A 19840-nucleotide genomic window follows, 5' to 3' on the forward strand; every position below is an offset into this window, starting at 1 on the left:
TTTTACGTTAAGCAACATGTTTTAGAAACAACTGAAGCGGAAAGATGATGAACACTGGGATTAGGCACATTCAAATTCTGATTCTGTTGCACCTTAACTGGGAGGGAGGAAATTACCTTCTCTGAGCCTGTGTTTTCTCATCTGGGAGAATAGCGGCTCCTTTGTTAAAATCAGGAAGAGATAAAACTGTGAAGTCCGTATGCTTGTTTTCTCTTTATCTTCAGTCCACATTTTGTGGTATTTTTCAGTAGAACCCACCAGGGAATAGCAAGGTAGCAGCTTAGTCCACCTCTGGCCCATTTAGGCCTGATGGGAATTATGTGAGAGAGGAAGTGGAAGATGTGGCTTAGGGTATTGGAATTATTTATAAAAGTAAATTACTCATGTGCTTTCTAGTCCCTCAAAGCAGAGGTAATAAGGCAGAAGTAATCAGGATATGTTTAACACCTGCTTCCTTATGCTGAGCTGGAAGCAATCTCAGGGTAGGAAACTTACTTTTTTGTTTTTTCTTCAAATTAACATGTGCTTTGAATTTTTAATCCTGAGAAATAAGCAATATAGCAAACTTTTTTTTTTCTTCTTTTTTTTCTTTTTATATATTTTATTGATTTTGTACAGAGAGGAAGGGAGAGAGATAGAGTTAGAAACATCGATGAGAGAGAGTCATCGATCAGCTGCCTCTTGCACACCCCCTACTGGGGATCTGCCCGCAACCAAGGTACATGCCCTTGACCGGAATCGAACCCGGGACCTTTCAGTCCCCAAGCCGACGCTCTATCCATTGAGCCAAACCGGTCCCGGCTATAGCAAACTTTTATATCTAAATTACTAAGGGACTTAAATGATTTTTCCCCCAATTAGTTTACTTTCAATATTATTTTGTACTGGTTTCAGGTGTACAGAATAGTGGTTGGACATCATACCTTACCAAGTGTTCCCCTCGATAGTACCCACCTGGCACCATAGTCATTGAATTATTGACTGTATTCCCTGTCGTACTTTACATCCAGTGACTGTTCTGTAACAATCTGTTTCTTAGTCCCTTCACCTCTTTCACCCAGTCCCCCGACACTCTTCCCCTACAGTAGCCGCCAATCTGCTCTCTGTGACCAAGTCTGTTCAATTTTGTTCGTTTATTTTGTCCTTTAGATTCCACATATAAGTGAAATATGGTATTTGTCTTTTTGACTTAGTTTACTGAGTATAAGACCCTCTAGGGTCCAGACCCATCCATTCTGTCTCAAATGGTTAAGATTTCTTTTTCTTTCTTTTCTTTTTTTTTTTTTTTTTTTTTTTTTTTTGCTAAGTACTATTCCATTGTATAAATGTACCTCTCATTTATTGATGGGTACTTGGGATTGCCTCTATATCTTGGCTATTGTAAATAACGCTGCAGTGAACATAGGGGTGCATGTATTTTTTTCACAATTAGTGTTTGGGTTTCTTCAGATAAATAACCCAGAAGTGGAATTCCTGGGTTATATATAGGCACTTCCATTTTTAACTTTTTGAGGAACCTCCATACTGTTTTCTGCAGTAGCTATATCAATCTGCATCCCCACCAAGAGTACACAGAGTTCCACATCCTCACCAACACTTGTTTATTTATTGATGGTAGCCATGTTTATTTATTGATGGTAGCCATTTTGCAGATGTGAGGTGATGTCTCATAATTTTAATTTGCATTTATTTGATTAGTGATATACTGCGCACGCGAGTACACACATACACACACACACACACACACACGGAATAAACCTAACCAGGGAGGTAAAAGACCTGTACTCAGAAAATTATAAGATACTGAAGATACAAATAAATGGAAAGATATGTCATCCTCACTGATAGGAAGAATTAATAACACTAAAATATCCATACTACCCAAAGCAATCTGTAGACTGAATACAATTTGTATCAAAATACCAATGATGTATTTCACAGAACTAGAATAATTCAAAAAAAAAAATTATGGACCCACAAAGAACCTGAATAGCTTCTGCAATTTTGAGAAGGGACAAAGTTGGAGGTATCACACTACCTGACAACCAACTATACAAGGCTGTAATAATCAAAACAGCATAGAACTGGCATAAAGACATACATATAGATTAATGAAACAGGAGAGCCCCAGAAGAAACCCACATCTGTCAATTAATATTAGACAAAGGAGATAAGAGCGTTTAAGGGAGTAAAATTTTGTCTATGATTGAAGTTGAAAGATGTGAAATCAAAACGTTAACTTTGGAGCACAACTTTAAACAATTTACATAATTTCCAGGCCTATAAAAATAGGAAGTACTGAATAGAATGTATATAATATAATAGGACAATGATGGCTTTAATTCTTAGGAGGAAACATCTCCAGCATGAAATCTTTGCTTTTAAATTTTTACTGCGACACTTTATTACTAGCACGGGAATAAGACAAAATCCTAATAGTGACTTTTCAGGTCAAACATTCTCCTCGTCAGTTTGCTAATCCAGTGTGGTACATGAACTAAATACCGTGGTCTGTTCCGTCTTTAATTTTTATGATTCTGCTCACATATTAAGCAAATCATCTTTGAGATGAAGGAAACAGGCTACGGTATGGGCTCTAAAAAGATGCGCCCAGTAGTTAATAGCCTATTAGAACAAAGACACGTGTTCATTACCACTATGGAATACTTGGTGCCTCATGCCAGGGGGTGGGCACAGAGAAGGACCCAAAGAGGTGGTGACAGATTTTGAGTAGATGCTTCAAGGATGGGCACACTGTTGCTAGGAATGGAATAGTGACTGTCACACTGACTGTAGAGACAAAGCTGTGTGCAGAGTGGCCACTGCTGCAGACGGGATGGAATATAGGTTCCAGAAAGGCAGTTAGTTTAAGACAAAACGGGGCTAAACAATGTGGGAGACTAGAGGGCTTACAATGCCATGTTGTCTGAACAGGTAGTAATGTGCACCAGGTCCAATACACAGAATGAAGCAAGAATGAGCTTCAAGTTCGAGAGAACTTCAGAAAATTCTTAGTGGCCATCAAATAACAAAGCTCATCTCATAATCCTCATAAAAAAAATTGTCTTGTAAGGGTATGTAAACCCTTAATTTGTTGAAGAAAACACTGGTCCTTAATTGGAGGCAAGGACAGCTTCTTACCATTCTGAAGTTTAGGGATGAGTTGCCATACTATCTCACCAGATTGGCATAAAATGATCCACTAGCATGAACCTTAGAACTGCAACCTTTTCCTCTGCTATGTATGTAAATCTATCTCTCCTTGCTCCCACCCATGCATGACTAGGGTCGATGCAAACAAGGCTTAATGGTAATACTATTTCAGCTCCAGGCACAAACCCAAGAGTGTACCTAACAGTACCGGCTCTTCAGCCAGTCTGAGTTTAAGTCCTGCCCACGTGCCCACTGCTCGAGCCACTTCCTAGCTATATAAATGGACAAATTACTCTAGTTTCTCATCCAGAGTTGAGAATGTGTAGTTGAGAATATATACTAGTAGTACTAGATAATTTAATATTCCTTCTTGATACTAAGAACAAAATGAGACAATAGCTTCTTACAAGTTAGTTGTAATGTGGAATCTGTACCAGACCAATAAAGTTCTCATACTCTAACACAGACGGCAAACCGTGGCTAGCAAGTCACATGCGGCTCTCTGGCCCCTTGAGTGTGGCTTTTCCACAAAATACCACTTGCAGGCACACACAGGCAGTGTGATTAAAACTTCGTGGCCCATGGGCACAAGTTGGTTTTCGGCCTGGGTGAGTCTATTTTGAAGTGGCGTTAGAACACGTAAGGGGCCAAAGAGCTTCATTTGGCTCGCAAGCTGCAGTTTGCCAACAACTGCTCTAACATTAAAATCCATTGGTCTTTACTGTACTTACAACAACTATTTTACCCAGGCAGGATTTTCTAACATTGCACATTGGACAGTGGAAAATATCATTCACCAGGTGATGCAGATCTTCAAAATGTTATATTAAAAAACCCATTTATGAGAAAAGTTAAAAAACACACACAAAACACCTGTTTTTATTAGGATGAGAGGAGAGACAGAAACATGGAGAAACATATATCAACATCTACCGGCTGCCTCCTGCACACCCCCTGCTGGGAGTCGAGCCCACAACCTGGGTATGTGCCCTGACCAGGAGCTAAACCTGCGACTCCTGGTGCATGAGCTGATGTTCAACCACTGAGCCACACTGCCAGGGCAAGAAAAGTCTAAGTATTGAGAAAATGTCACGTTCACAATGATGAATACAAGTTTGCCAAAACTCTAATTTTTACTTGAAAGCCTCAATTTTCTTACTTGCAACAGATATATCAGCTTCTTATGGCAGGCTAACTTTGTTCAGTTTTGAGGAATGTCTACTAAATACCATAGACTTAATATTTTTGTATGTTATGGTATTCCGTGGGAGAATAAATAAAAAAGCAGATACTTCAGACCCCAAGTGAAATAATTACATTTTGCAAAATACACATCATGATTTGGTATGCAGAACTTATACATAATCCCCACTTGGTCATTCCAATGATTAAAGCCATGTACTCAGCCGGTTGATATAAAAGTAAATTGGAATAGTTCCATCAGATACTCTGAAACTGCCATTAAAAAACATTCAGATACACGGCCATGAAAATGGCACAGTACTACCAGTAGTGTGTGCTGTGATGCCTTTACATGTGTGTGAAGGGTCTGTATTTGTTTTTCTGTGTAAATATGTCAGTACCATCTGTTGAAAACAACTTGAAAATGGCCTTTTATAGATATTAGATTCAATTTGCTAATATTTTCAGAATTTTTGTTTGTGGACTACAGCCCTATAATTTTGTTTTGTAATGTCTTTGTCAAGTTTTTGTATTAGAATGACACTGCTCTCACAAAACAAGTTGGAGATACTCCCTTCTCCATCTGTTTTCTATAAGACTGTAACACTGATGTTATTTCTTCCTTCACTGGTAAAATTTACAAGTAAAACCATATAATACTGGAGTTTTCTTTGTGGGAAGATAATTTCCACTGCATTAACAGATGTGAAGCTAGTCAGGTTTTCTATCCTTGTGCCAGGTTTGGTGAGTTTTATTTTCCTAATGGTTTTTCTATCTTGTCCAAATTATTGAATTTATTGGCATAAAGAATGGTCATGATTTTGTATGCTTTTAATTTAGGTAGGATCCATAGTGGCAACTCTAATTTCATTCCTGATACTAGTGACTTCTAATCCCTCTGGTTTACTTGGCCTAATTAGAAATATTCCAATTTTGTTGCTCTTTTGAGGACTAGATATTAGTTTCATTGATTTTTTCCCCCCCTCCATTGTTTTTGTTTTACATGTTGTTGATTTCTACTCTTTATTTGATTTCCATCTATTTAATTTGGGTTTACTTTGTTCTTATCTTAAAGATATAGCTTAAAATAGAACCTTTGACCACTGAATTTGTACCTCTTTGTTTTCTAAGAGAAGCATTTAAATCTATTATTTTCTTTCTGATTTTTAAAAAAAATTAAAATGATATACCCTGACCATAACAAAATTAAACTAACAATCAGTTAAGAAAAAACTACCCATTATAATGGAAAGTTAAATACACTCCAAAAAATTAAAAACACTTCACAATTCATTACCCTGGAACTAAACAAAGGCTGAAAGAAGAAGAGAAAAAGAAAGAAAAAAAAAAGCCTACAGACCGATGCCACTCATGGAAACATAAAAATGTCATGACCAAATTATGAGCAAATTGAATCCAACAATACATAAAAAGAACTATATACAATAGGAGCATGTGGGGATTAATTATTCCAGGGACACAAGGCTGGTTTAATAGTAAGAAATTAAGCAAGCTAATTCATAATAGTAACAGGCTATAAAGAAGTTACATGATAAAAAAGAAATAAAACTGCCAACTGAAGCTGACATGACCGGGAACCCCACCATTGGAAGAGGGATTCTCAAGTCTGTTTTTTGCATTTGTTGTTAGTGTACTTGAAATGCTAAAACTAAAAGTCTTCAAACATTTTGAGATTCTTCCTGTAGCTAATTCACATGTTGTGTATCCTGCTCATATAGGTACCTCTTAAATGGGTTACATACAAACACAAATGTTCAAGCTGTCAGGCAGTAGTACCTCATAGGTTCTGGAGACCAACTGCTAACATTTGTATCTCGGCTTTGCCACTGAACTGTGTATCATGGTGGGCAAGTCTAACTCTGTTCAATTCAGTTTCCTCAGATATGATCCTGACACAGTACTACCTCACTGGGCCATTAATAGGTTAAAAATGAAAATATGTGCATGTGAGAATAGTGTCTAATGTGTAGATAGAGCTCAATAAACATTACTCATATAATTGCAGATGTGTGAAATAATGTCCCCATTCTACTAACTGTCCTCCCTCTAATCAAAGAATAAAAACATTACTCACAAAAATTTAATGTTTGAGGATTTTCATCATAGAGCATATGACAAAAATTAGGAAAGTAAACAAAGATAATCTATAGCAAAGGAAAGAAAATTAGTACATATGGCAAAAATACTCCACACAGATCTTTACACAATACTAGTTAAATAACAATGAAGTGCCATTTTATAACTAGTAAGTCACAAGTATTAAAATTAACAGCCTTGCTGACTAGGCTGTGGCCAACAGGTATACTATACTGTGACAGTGTAAACTGTTTTGGCAAACAATTTGCAATGCATTTGGGAGGAAATAATTTTCTTATGTCTGTTCTGTGGTATTGGGCTTCCTGTAACAGCATTTACTCCCCTCGCCTGCCACAGCAGTCAGGACTAACTCCAGATTCAATCCTTTCCAAGGTATCCCATATCAGTTACCTGTGTGCTATCTGACATGCTCACATATGCATAAAAATGATGAAAAATATTAAATCCATGGCCAATAAGGATGAGCATATATTAGGGAAAGGAAAAAAACAAAGGAATTAGAACTGAAATATGAAGGGTGTGGGATCAAAATAAATACCCAAGATCAAAGGAGATCATGTCAGAGCTTTTTAAGATTCAGAGTTTGGAGACACTGGGGATATTTACCTAGAAACACTAACTTAGGTTGTTTGTCAGGACAATCTTTTGAGTTCTTAAAGAAACACCATCCTTTTGAACTGGAGAGTAGAAGACACAATCAAATTTTGAGTTCTTTCGGTTAAACAGAGGGATCTAATTTACTTACAAATATATTAGACTAAAGAAAAGTCAAATTTCATTTGGTCAGTTGGCTTCTACATTCACATCCACCAATAGCTTGTTATTGACTAGATTATGAAAAGGCTGACAGAAATATTGGGAGACTTCAGATAAACTTGCACCAGAGAGCAGTATGCAATATACCTTTCTCCTAAATTTCTACTGAAATATTTATAAAGATTTTTTTTAAATTACACATGTACAGATCAATTACTGAGCATCTACAAACATGATATTCAAACATCACAAAATGGGAAATAGGTCTTGATTTCTGTCATTTGAATCTGAATCGGGGATCTAGCATTATTTTCTCAGGGAATAACCACAAATTGGTCAGAATGTGCCTAACACCTTGCTCCATGTTCCCGTTGTTGGTCCAGCTCCTTGCTTTTTAATTCTTCCTTACCTAGTAACTTTATTATCAATAGAAAACACTAATTTTATCTTAGAAATTAAAGCTGATTATCAGCGATATTTATTCCATAATCTAATGTTATCTGTTTCTTTGTATTTTTGCTTTTACAAACAGAATTTCCCCCAAACAGGTATCTCAGGCTCCCTAATCTACAAGACTTGTGTAAGAAAAATAATTGATGACATGCATAAAATCACAATTACAGTAATTGGACCATAGTTAAACTAATTAAGAAAAAGAGGAATCATGTTCACTTATAAGTGATTATATAAAGGAAGAGAAAATATGGATCAAGTAACAAAATAAAATAACATTATATCTTTATATAAACAAGAGAGATAAATCCCAGGTTCTTAAAAAGTCTGTTTAAAAAGGCAGGTCAAGGTGAAGGAATAAATTCATCCTTTTCGCTTCCACGTGTGATCACTTGGGTCCTTTGGCCTTGGCCTTGGTTTCCTTTGGGACCTTTCCATTCTGACATTGAGTAAATCTGGCTACTGTAGAAACACCATCCACAAACTTGGTTTTGAAAAGGACGTTTGCATTGTTGAACATACCTTCCTTTAGAGACACCACAATGAACTTAAGAGAAATGGGGGAAAAACATAAGATAATTTTTATTAAAATCTAAAGTTCACATTTTAAAACTAATGAGGTTAAAGAATTATTTGGAGATAGTTTGATTGTTTAAACTCATACCCTCAAATGTAGGTAACAACCAATTATAATATTAGACATCTAAGTATATTCTAGCTTTTCATATTCCTTTTAAGAGTCTTCTTAATTTTACCTTGATGACTTCATTATCCAGGTTTATATTTCCTGCTGCTTGACAGCTTGTTGGTCATCTGTAGCTGACAAACTATTTTGTTGTTAGCTCTAATATTTTTCTCTGGGACATTGAATAATGTCAAGGTTTGAAGTTCCTACTAGCTCAAATGGAACATTTATATTTGTATAATTAATAGGTACCAATTCACTGTTGTCCGCAAATAGCTGCCATAAAAATAGTCTATGATAACTACACAAGTGAAGACCTGAGCTGTATAATGCATGATCTATAAACCATATGTGTCAGCCCCAGTTCAACACAAACAGTTCTTAACTTAAAGGGGCTGCCTCTACTTTCCAGCCAGGAGAATGAAGAGTACTCTACCAAGTGCCACATGATGTTCTGATACGTAGGTATACATCTCTGAAACATGTTTGTTCTGACTGCATCTTTGGCAACTATCTAGAAAAATGATTGCATTTAACCCTAAATTCCTAACGAGGAACATATTAGATTCTCCTTCATGCTACAACAATTGTAATGTCTGGCTTTTTCTTTAATAGGAGACCAAACTCTTTCATTCTAAACCCATTTGAATGTTAATAAATATTTAAAGAAATATACAATGCTTTAGTATTCCCCAATCTTAAATATCTTATTAATGGTAACCACTACTAAAGAACAGTTTTAGAAAAACAAATACTAATATTAAGACTTTATTTATGCTTTTGAAATGAAGACTCTGTCTGGTTCTTACCTGAGAATGTGTGAAATGAGTACGCAGCATTTGTCCAATGTTCTGGGTGTGAGAAAGATCCAAGGCTGCATCGACCTCATCCAGGATGTAAATTGGAGCAGGTTTGAAGAGGAGCATGGACAATATTAATGACAAAGCCACCAAAGACCTAAGAGAAGTGTACAGAAAGCTGTCAAAACTTGATTTTTACCACTTTTTACCAAAGAACTGAAGCAAATCTGCTCTGCTGTTATTATGAAAAATACAGATTTAGCTAAGAGATAAATGCATAGGTGGCAAATGAGTGAGGGCTATATACACAGGTGGCAAATGAGTGAGGGCTATATACACTTAAGTAACAGCAACTGTCTTGGTAATAGTGTTAGTTCAGATACCCTCTTCCAAACTTATACTATATATGCATCCATGTACATACATAAACTCTCCATTTTTTTATTGGCACTATTTGAGTAAGTTGAATAGATTATGGCCCATTACTCTAAATACTTCACAGTGCCAGAGGGTTAAGCAATCCTTATGGGATGGTTAATTCTGTCAACTTGATTGAATCACAGGATGCTCAGATGTCTGGCTACACATTATTTCTGGATGAAATTAGCATTTGAATAGGAACTCAGTAAAGCAGTCTGCCCATCACAATGTGGGTGGATAGCAGTCAGTCCGCTGAGGGCCTGAATAGTAAAAAGGTAGAGGAAAGAATTCTTCCCTCCTTCCCAACTTGAGTTGGGACATGAATATTTCTGCCCTGGGTCCTCCTGATTCTCAGGTCTTCACACTCAGACTGAAATACTATTGGCTTTCTTGAGTCTCTTCTCAGCCTCCACAATAATGAGCCAATTCCTTGTAGTAAATCTCTTCATCTATACTAATAAAAAGGTAATATGCTAATGAGATTGGGAGACCTTCTGGACAAAGCCATGGTGGCAAGGCTGAAGCAGAGGCGGCTAGAGGTGATAAGGCCAGGAAGAGAGAGCAGTTGGGGGTGAGCAGGTCAGCGGTAGAGGGATAGTTGGGGGCAAGCAGGCTGGCAAGTGGTTAGGAGCCAGCTGTCCCAGTCTGCGAGAGGGATGTCTGACTGCCGGTTTGGGTAAGTCCAATCTGGCAGGTTGGACATTCTCCGAGGGACACCAGATTGGACAGGGTGCAGGCTGGGCTGAGGGACACTCCCTCTCTCCCCCCATGCATGAATTTCATGCACCAGGCCACTAGTATATATATAATCTATTTAAAATTTGTTGTGACACCCACTCTTAAGATTCTGCAGCTTCTTTTAAAGTTCTCTTCTAGCTAACTCCCTTTAACTGGTAGCTATTAACTGGCAGCTATTTTCATTCTAATCTGGTATAAAGAACTGTAATAATTTATATTTTAATACAAAATGTAATTATTCAACATTAGAAAATTACAAGAGAATGTGTAACACTTTTTCTATATTATCAAATATCCCCTATATGCAGCACTTGAATAAATTGTCACTTTCTTGCTTACTGTATCCCAATAGGTATTTATTAAGAAACAGGTGGGGGTGGGGGGAAAGTGTGCACAAGCAGAGGGGGCCCAGGAGGTAAAACCAAAATGTCTAGCAAAGAAAATGAATTAAATGATACAATAAACAAGTAACAGAGTTAAATGTGCCTCTATAGCAGGTAGTTGAGGTCACTCGAACAACCTAAAATTATTTTCCATTTGGTTCCTCTGTGCTAAATTTTAAGGCATTGAGTTTTAAACTTACACATTCAGGAAGAGGGAAAAAACACACACCAAGAGTTAAACTACTTTGCTGAATAGTGGTATAGTTACAAATAATTTTATTCTCATCTTAATTATGGAAATAATTTTTAGGTCCCAATAACAAACTAAACATTCATTTTATATTTTCCTCAAAATATTTTCTAGGACTTTGGAAAAACATTTAGATGACTAGTATCTAAACTGTGAAATTCAATTTTGGTTGACAGGCAATAGAAAAAAAAAATGAATTTTATCAATAATGAAAAATAGAGAATGGATTGCCATTTTAATAAAATGACAAAGGATTTCATAAGGAAATTAACGGATCGGGTCTTAGTATTTTCCATGTACAAAAGAGTAACATGGCATTATGGGGCATGTGAGAATAATTCAAAAACTATGTACTGTACCTCTTCCAAAAGAAATATTAATAACCATCTTCAATTATGTGAACAATCACAATTTTGTCTTACGGAGTTTTATATTTTTTTAGAGAGGAAGGGAGAGAGTTAGAAACATCCATGAGAGAGAAACATTGATCAGCTGCCTCTTGCACACCCCCAACTGGGGCTGTGGCCGCAACCCAGGTACATGCCCCTGACTGGAATCGAACCTGGGACCTTTCAGTCCGCAGGCTGACGCTCTATCCACTGAACCAAAATGTGGTTTCAGCTTAGGGAATTTTAATAACTTGGTTCTCCACAGGTAAGGAGTCAGGCCATATGACTTTCAATTTCTCTTGGTACACTGATTGTCTGAATCACCAAGAAAGGCTGGGAGACTTTCCTGAAGGTCTCAATGTCTATCCACTACCATTTTCCTTTCACCTCAGAACATCCTTAACCTGTGTAGTTCTACTGGGCTCAAATTCTTAGTTTACATTTCTCTCATCACATTCTTTTTTTTTTTTTTTTTTTAAAATAATTTTTTAATAATTTTTGGAAATGGTATCTATTTACCTTTCTAATCTGTTAGTTTTATTGACTATCATTTCCAGGTCTGTTTCCAATGACTGATTTTTCTCTAGGGCAGTGGTCGGCAAACTGTGGCTGTTGACTAATGGGTTTGCCAACCACTGCTTTAGGGTATGAATCACATTTTTTTTTAAATATCTACCCAAAATTTTTTATTATATGCTGCACACTGTTATGTTGTTCAGAGTCTCACTTTTGTTGTCTTTAAAGAATGCTGGAGCTTGTGGCTAGTTAACTCAGTAGTTTAGAGCGAAGTGCTAATAAAGAGTGTTGGCCCTTGTTCTGAGAGTCACTTAAGTTACATGCAGATCAGCTTTATTCAAGGCCTGCAATGAACTTTGCTAAGGTGCATCTATAGTAGCCTTCACTTCAGAGATAATATAAACTTAATTCTAATCCTTGTTACTGCATTTAGTGAGACTACTGGGCTTTGTGGGAATTTCTCACTGCTGCATTCCAGAAATTGCTCCCAGGAAGAAAGCTGAGGTAAACGTAGGGGCTTTTAAGGTGGAAAACAGGACTTTCATTTCCTTTCTCTCAGGCACATACTCCTGGACTACTCATCTAAAAATAATTGTTTTTCATCTATTTTATCTAGTTGATTATTCTTACATTTTTGCCTACCATTTTAATAAAATGTTTTATCTAAAATGTGTAGTCCAAGCATGTCTAACTCGCGGCAGGCAGATAGTCTTACGTAACATTAAATTCTATACGCAAAGAGTTAAAGATGCAAACTGATATAAAAGTGGTAGGCATGCCGAAACCGGTTTGGCTCAGTGGTAGAGCGTCGGTCTGCGGACTGAAAGGTCCCGGGTTCGATTCCGGTCAAGGGCATGTATGTTGGTTGCGGGGACATCCCCAGTAGGGGGTGTGCAAGAGGCATCTGGTCCATGTTTCTCTCTCATCGACATTTCTAGCTCTCTATCTCTCTCCAAAAAATCAATAATAAATAAATAAATAAATAAATAAATATAAAAGTGGTAGGCAATGAGATGATGGGTAGTAATAAGAGTAATTAGTAATTATAATGTACCTAAGGGATTACTCACCTCTGACCACCACTAAGTTCAGTTAAATTTTCTTTCCACGTATTTCCTAAGGCAACCTTGAACTCCAGACCATCCAACACAGTTTGCCCCTCTGGTGGTGCAAGCATAGCATTAGCACCAGGCAAAAGAGTAGAAAATATAGACCCAAAGTCCTTGTTCACCTGGGGGGAGGGAAAAAGATTAAAATATCAATGTTGACAGGTGTATTTGCAACCCAACAATGCATTCTGTTGTTTATTACTCTAATTAGGGTTAGCAAAATATGGCACATGTGACTAATCTAGCAATATCCATTCAATTAATTTCTCTGTCTGCAAGCACTAAAACATGGAGTTGATTAGTTGCAACAGAGACTATTTGGCTCACACACATACAAAAAAGTGTATGTCCCTTTACAGAAATAGTTTATTGAACCCTGTTCTAACTTCCAGAGGGACCTTCAACTCGACCCTGAAGTTCTGGTAGTTTTGTGGGCTATCATACAGGAATCCTGAGACACAGAGAAGCAAAAATAGAACTAAATCTTTTTGCCACAAAATATTCTCTTATAAACCTTGTTTTCTATTGAATGGTATGGTAAGATGGGCCTGTGGTTATCAGCTAACCTGAAAAAGAGGCATGAAATCAAACCACCAGATCTGCTCAAAGTGTTGAATGGTTCTTTCTATGCTTTTTCTCATAGCTAGTGAAGTTGAAGTGGCAAGGAATAGGAATAGTCTTCGAATTTAAGACAAAGAGGCTAAAGAAGCTGTTTGGCCGAGACTGGTTTGGCTCAATGGATAGAGCGTCAGCTTGGGGACTGAAGGGTCCTGGGTTCGGTTCCGGTCAGGGGCATGTACCTTGGTTGTGGGCATATCCCCAGTAGGGGGTGTGCAAGAGGCAGCTGATCGATGACACTCTCTCATCGATGTTTCTAACTCTCTATCTCTCTCCCTTGCTCTCTGTAGAAAATCAATAAAATATATTTAAAAAAAAAAAAATCTGTTTGGCCTATCTTCATCAAGGCACAGTAGGAGATTACAGAGATTTAGGGCCAATAGGGTAGCTTATAATTGGGTAATTTTTGTGCATACACACTTAATGATTTGAGAATTTGGCCATCTGTTCTCAAAGACATGACTAATAACCTTAGAGAGTTCAGACAAATTTGAGGGTGTATACACTCACACACACACACACACACACGGTCTTGACACCCAGGTTCTCTAGGGAAATCTCCAAATTCAAATAAAGGCAAATATATTTCTCCTATGAGTATTTTTAGTAATAAGGAAATCTTATACACAGTAGTGCTCCTGAATGTAGATTTACTAAGAATGCATATTTTAAGAGCAACTGTACACATCTACAGGAGAGTGGAAATAAATGAAAATCCTTAAATCTTCCAAAGTTGTCATAAAACAAATATGGTAATTGGGATTTTTAAATTAAGAGTCCAGTAAAAGAGAATATCAAACTTCCTTGTTTACTGCCCTGTTCTTAAAGAACATGAGTGATAATAGTTAGGAATAAAAGGCAGTTTTAACTTAGGTACTAATTTAGAAAAAAGAAATCCCCATCTTTCAGGTTTTTTTTACCTTTTGGATATATGATCTTTGTAGGATCTTTGTAGGCTAGTTCATCTTTATAAGCTTTGGTTTCTTCATGTATTAAGTAGGGATACTAACTGCCAAAGTTATGGAATTGTTTTAAAGTAATCATTTAAAATTAACATTCTTTTAAGATGTGTTAACTAATACTTATTAATTTTTAAGTGGTAAGGAATGTGCAAATCTTACTATAGAAACACTCTATGAGTGTGGGAAAGAACCATGAGGGTAGAACTGAAGGAGCCCCGGGGAGAACTTTCCAACAGATTCCCGATGTGAAAATAATACTGCTTCCGATTTCAAGCAGAGGGTGAGTGGGCAGTATCTGAGGTTTCTTCCAAATAGCCTGTGATCTCATGGGAAGGAAAGAGGGCAAATATCTAAAGAATTAGGATTTTACTATAACCTAGGAACCAGAGAGGTAGACTTAGGATTTTACTATAACCTAGGAACCAGAGAAGAACTAAGAGTATGATGGGGTGACACACACTTACCTTTGCAAATTGGTAGTCAAGTCCTAAAGGACAAAATACCTGAGGTCTATGAGGTTATAATTTAATATGAGCTATACCTCCTTCAAACACAAACCAGCATTTCCAATTGAACTTAAGAGTATAACCTATTGCCAATATTCTTCATCTTTGTCTCATAAAGAATAAATGATACTATATTTGATTCAGATACCTTTTGCCAAGCAATGTTCAGGGCTTGGTTTTTCTTCTGGTCAAGGTCCTCTATAGTTGCAAGTATTTTGGACTTGTCATTTTCTACAATTCTCTTCTTCTTCATCAAGTCATTATACTAGTAAGATAAAAATATTTTGGAAAAACATAAAACTTTATATTATAGAATTCAGTCAGGAATAAAGAGTTTTCATTATTTTCAATACATTATGTAATTCTTATTTACCAAAAATATATATACTGTATTAATAGTTACTTTTCTTATAATTAAATTATATCACCTAGATGAGAATTTATATGACAAGGATCCAAAATATTTGGACTCCACTAATATTCCCTTTCTAATATTCTAGAAGCCAAAACACAAAGAAAAGTGTCATATGTCAACTCAAAAGTAGCCCTGCATGCTTTAAGGTTAGTCTCAGCAGTGACACTAACTTTCACTTCTTCACCATGATATACAAATACTAATCTGGCTTTTACTGATCTTTTTGACATCACACTCTTCCTCAGGCCGTAGCCATATGTTCTTTCTTCAGGTCCTTGAACATACACAAGGTGTGCTGGTTAATAATGCAGACTTTGTAATCAAAGAAAACAATTTCAAGAGAAACATCAAAAGTGCTTTATTCATAGTAATGTCCATCACTAGCTGCACATTTCCCCATCTTTCAGGTAATTTGTGGATACTGTTCCAATAGAACTTTTCTTGTTTTGAAGAATCCATTAAGAGACCCAGTTTTCCACTTTATATGTTTTGAAGTGCTGCTCAGAAAATGCATGTGCCATGGATCAGAACAAGGGCAGAAAGTGCATGTGCCATGGATCAGAACAAGGGGTAATCTGAAGGAGCAAGGTCTGGTGAATACAGTGGGTGGGTTAATACTTCCTAGGCAAGATATTTTAATGTGTTTTAACTGGTTCTGAAGTGTGTGATGGTGCGTCATCATAAAGCAAAATTACTTTGCATGTCTTCTGGCACATTCTGTTCATTTTTCAATCAAAGCGTGGTTCAAATTTATTACCTGTTGTCGGTCGCGATCAGTATTAACAATTTCACCTTGTTTTAGAAGCTCATAATACACCACACCTTCCTGATCCCACCAAACACAGAGCATTGTCTTCTTTCCAAATCAATTTGGCCTTGCAGTCGATGTTAATGGTTGACCTGGATCAACCCATGATTTTGTGCATTTGGGATTCTCAAAAGAAATCCACTTTTTATTGCCAGTCACAATTCAATGCAAAAAACGTTTTTTCCTGCCATTCGTTGAAGCAACATTTTACTGATAACTTTGTGGTTTTCCATTTGTCTTTCGTTCAGTTGATGTGGCACCCATTTTCCTTTATTTAAAATCTTTCCCATTGCTTATGAACGATTGGAAATTGTTCGCTAAGCAATGTTTACTCTTTCTGCAAGGTGTTTCTGAGTTTGGCATGCATCTTCATCCAATAATGCTTAAATTGTTGGCCTACAAACTTTTTATGTTGACCTGTATGTTCTTTGTCTGTCACATCGAAATCATCACTTTTAAAGCGTTTTAACCAGTGTTCAGAAGTATCTTGAGATAAAACATGTTCACCATAAGCTTCCCAAAGTATATAACTTTAGCATTACTTTTCTTCTTATTCTTTGCATAATTCCATGTAGTAATTTATGTAGACAGACCCAAAATACAACAAAACAAAAGGCCATCTGTTGACCAATAGTGCTTTTCTCTCTGGTCAGGAGATGAATTTTAAAAAATATTAGACCCAGTTATTATCTAATAACATGTTTCATGATGTTCTGCAGTGGACATTCAGGCTAACAATATACTTACACAGTACATTGCAAAGCTTTAATGGAGAAATGAAAACCAGCAGGAACATTTTATAGAAATCACAACACGCACATTATTAGCCTTTTGGTATCTAACATAATACAGATTCTTTGTATGTCAACAGTTTTGTGTTTTTAAACTCATTACAGCAAAATTCCTTAAAAGTAATTGAGTTCATCCTAAGTACTATCAGCTTTACAGAGCTCTCATTAACTCTATCATACAAATGCAAACGGAATTTTGCAGAATTAAAGAAGGTATAGAGCATAATATAAAATTTCTGACTGCTAGTCAAGAATAGGGATTGCTCCCCCCTCTGGATTTTCCTAGTGACATGTCTGACTATAAATGTTTTGTCCGAGTAGGGGAGATGGATAACATTACTGAGCAACTGAGAACATTAAATAAGAAACGCTGCTGGAATTACAGATTAGAAAAACACTGGTCAGAGATTAAAATTGTTATATATGTAATGTTTCCAGTACACACTGCAGATTGGTAAGGAGGCAGTATACATTATTTTTCTTAGCCTCTCAAGGTAAATGAAACAAATGCTAGCAATGTGAGGCGTTAACATGATCTGAAAGTATTTCTGTTTATACTAAGAATAAAAGTAGAACAAATTTATGACAAAAGGGCAAAGCAAGCTGAAGTCATTCAAAGTACAACAGAACATAAGAATAAAATAAGAAAACAAAGAACTAAAAAGGGAGAAAATGAAAACGGGAAAAGCAAGTACCAAAGACATCAGGCAAAAGGTTTGACCCTAACCACCACCTCGGAGACTATACAGAGCCATTGAGGCTACAATGCTACTTGTATCCTAACATGGCCAGTATCCTAACATGGCCAGTCATAAGAAAATGACTTACCCGCTCCTCTGCTTCTGTTAGTACATTCATTGCTCTCATGTTGACATTTCTTCCTAGTTTTTCCTTCATTTCTTGCAATTTTTGAAGTCTCTGACCAGCTTCTTTTGGGTTATTAGTTTTGAAATCATAGGCACTATTGGGTAGCCCAAAGAGGTGTTTCTCTGCATTAATCCAGTCATAATCTTTCAACATTTTGGATACCTAGTCATATTATAAGAGAAAGATCTATCACTGTTTGAAAAGCTAAATTTAAATATTTACTATTTTTAAATAAAACTGGAGGAAAACACCACAACGACTCACTTGAAAAAAAATGAGGTTTACGTTGACAGTGAACCTATAGTAAATACAAGTAATTTCACCTGGAAGTCAGGTCCAAGAAGTTAGATTATATTTTTAAAAAATCTGTACACATGCTAAATAATAATTTCCTAATACTTAAGCATGATAATAAAGCCAAATCAGAAATTTTTACAATATATATGTAAAGTACTTCCATTGGAATGAAATGTAAGTCAGATGAAGCTTCTTAGATTTTACCAAATTCAATCATTGTTTCAAAAGAAACAAAACAAAAAACAGCCTGTGGCTCAACTGGTGTGAATCAGTGGTTGAGTGTCGACACTTGAACCAGGAGGTCACAATTCAATTCCCAGTCAGGGAGGGCAGCCTATCAATGATTCTCTCTCATCAATGTTTCTATCTCTTTCCCTCTCCCTTTCTTTCTGAAATCAAAACATATAAAAAAAACACATAAAAATACACATCTATGAAAATTAAAATTCTTATACCAATACTTAAGTTATAGGTTTGATAAAATCATGGAAGCCTCTTCTTGATGGGTACCTAATAATTATTCTCAGAATTATATCCTAAGAAACTGTCCTAACCATTCACTGCATCTCCATCACTCTCTTTTGACCAGGCACACACACAAAAAAATTCCTTTATATAACCAATAAAAAAAATGTACAGTGTTTAAGGAAGACTTTCTTCTTCTAGAATTGTTTAAGGTTAGTTTTGACTAACAGAATATTTATCAATGTTTATCCTTATTAATTCCCTGAGTATGGTCTCATCTCTAAGCTTCTAAATAAAAATGATCATTTCTAGTCTGTCTTCCCTACTGATACATAAACTCTATGAAGGCATTTTGTGTACATGTTGCTCATTCTTTTATCTAGCATCTGATACTAGTTGGTAATAAATATTTGATAAACCATGTATTTCAAAGGATCACTGATTGACTTTTTAGCAGTTCCACTTTCAGGCACCTTTCTTTATCACCTTAACTATAAATAAAATACCCTATTAATCACCAATATTAGTGTTTTTAATGGCCAAAAAAGCTAATGGGTAGTCAATACTAGTAAAATATTAGGATATTATAATGTGGCTATAAAAAACTATTTTTAAAACCAAGAAACTAACCTAAATATGGCTCTATTTTGTATATTATGATCTTTTTGAAGTTAAACTGTTGTAGATTTATGATGCTAACAAAAATTTAAAGGCACCAAACTGTTATATACCCGTAAGAAAACTTAATGGGTAAATTAAGACTAATGGATGCAGCCCACTAACCAAGCAATTGATTTTTCCAAAAGCGTGTATTTTCCTTAAAATACTTAAAACTAAGTGACCAAAACAAACAAACAAACAAAACCACCTGAGATAGCCCAGCCAGTGTGGTTCAGTGGTTGTGTCGACCTATGAACTAGGATGTCAGGGTTCGATCCCTGTAGGTGTGCAGGAGGCAACCAACCAATGACTCTCTCTTACTGATGTTTCTATCTTTCTGATATCAATTAAAATACATTAAAAAAAACCTGAGATAATATAAAAAGATAACTGTTTGGTAAAATGTCAGATTTCTGCTGAGGGTGCAAAAATTGATTATACTGATCCTTAGAAAGTCATCCAGAAGCCAATTAAATTCAAAAGTTGCCTGTATTTACAT

At 36.2% G+C, this 19840-nt stretch overlaps 1 protein-coding gene and 1 long non-coding RNA gene across 2 annotated transcripts in view; both read right to left on the bottom strand.

Annotated features, from left to right (window-relative positions):
- Nucleotides 1–508: 508 nt before the first annotated feature.
- LOC118716236 lies at nt 509–1286 on the bottom strand. The gene is made up of 2 exons (XR_004987093.1): nt 813–1286; nt 509–565 (listed from the first exon to the last, which is right to left on the bottom strand). It is a non-coding gene; the product is annotated as an uncharacterized LOC118716236 (long non-coding RNA).
- A 4031-nt stretch (nt 1287–5317) lies between these two features.
- Nucleotides 5318–19840, bottom strand: part of SMC2 (structural maintenance of chromosomes 2) — a 51983-nt gene continuing 37460 nt past the window's right edge. The window contains exons 21-25 of the mRNA XM_045579948.1: nt 17881–18081; nt 15187–15303; nt 12914–13074; nt 9157–9304; nt 5318–8209 (exon numbers count right to left, since the gene is read on the bottom strand). Coding sequence (XP_045435904.1) covers nt 8051–8209; nt 9157–9304; nt 12914–13074; nt 15187–15303; nt 17881–18081 — 786 coding nt within the window. The 3' untranslated portion in view covers nt 5318–8050. The remainder of the gene's footprint in view (nt 8210–9156; nt 9305–12913; nt 13075–15186; nt 15304–17880; nt 18082–19840) is intronic.

Source organism: Pipistrellus kuhlii, unplaced genomic scaffold (genome assembly GCF_014108245.1).
Source record: "Pipistrellus kuhlii isolate mPipKuh1 unplaced genomic scaffold, mPipKuh1.p scaffold_m20_p_12, whole genome shotgun sequence".
Classification (NCBI taxonomy): domain Eukaryota; kingdom Metazoa; phylum Chordata; class Mammalia; order Chiroptera; family Vespertilionidae; genus Pipistrellus; species Pipistrellus kuhlii.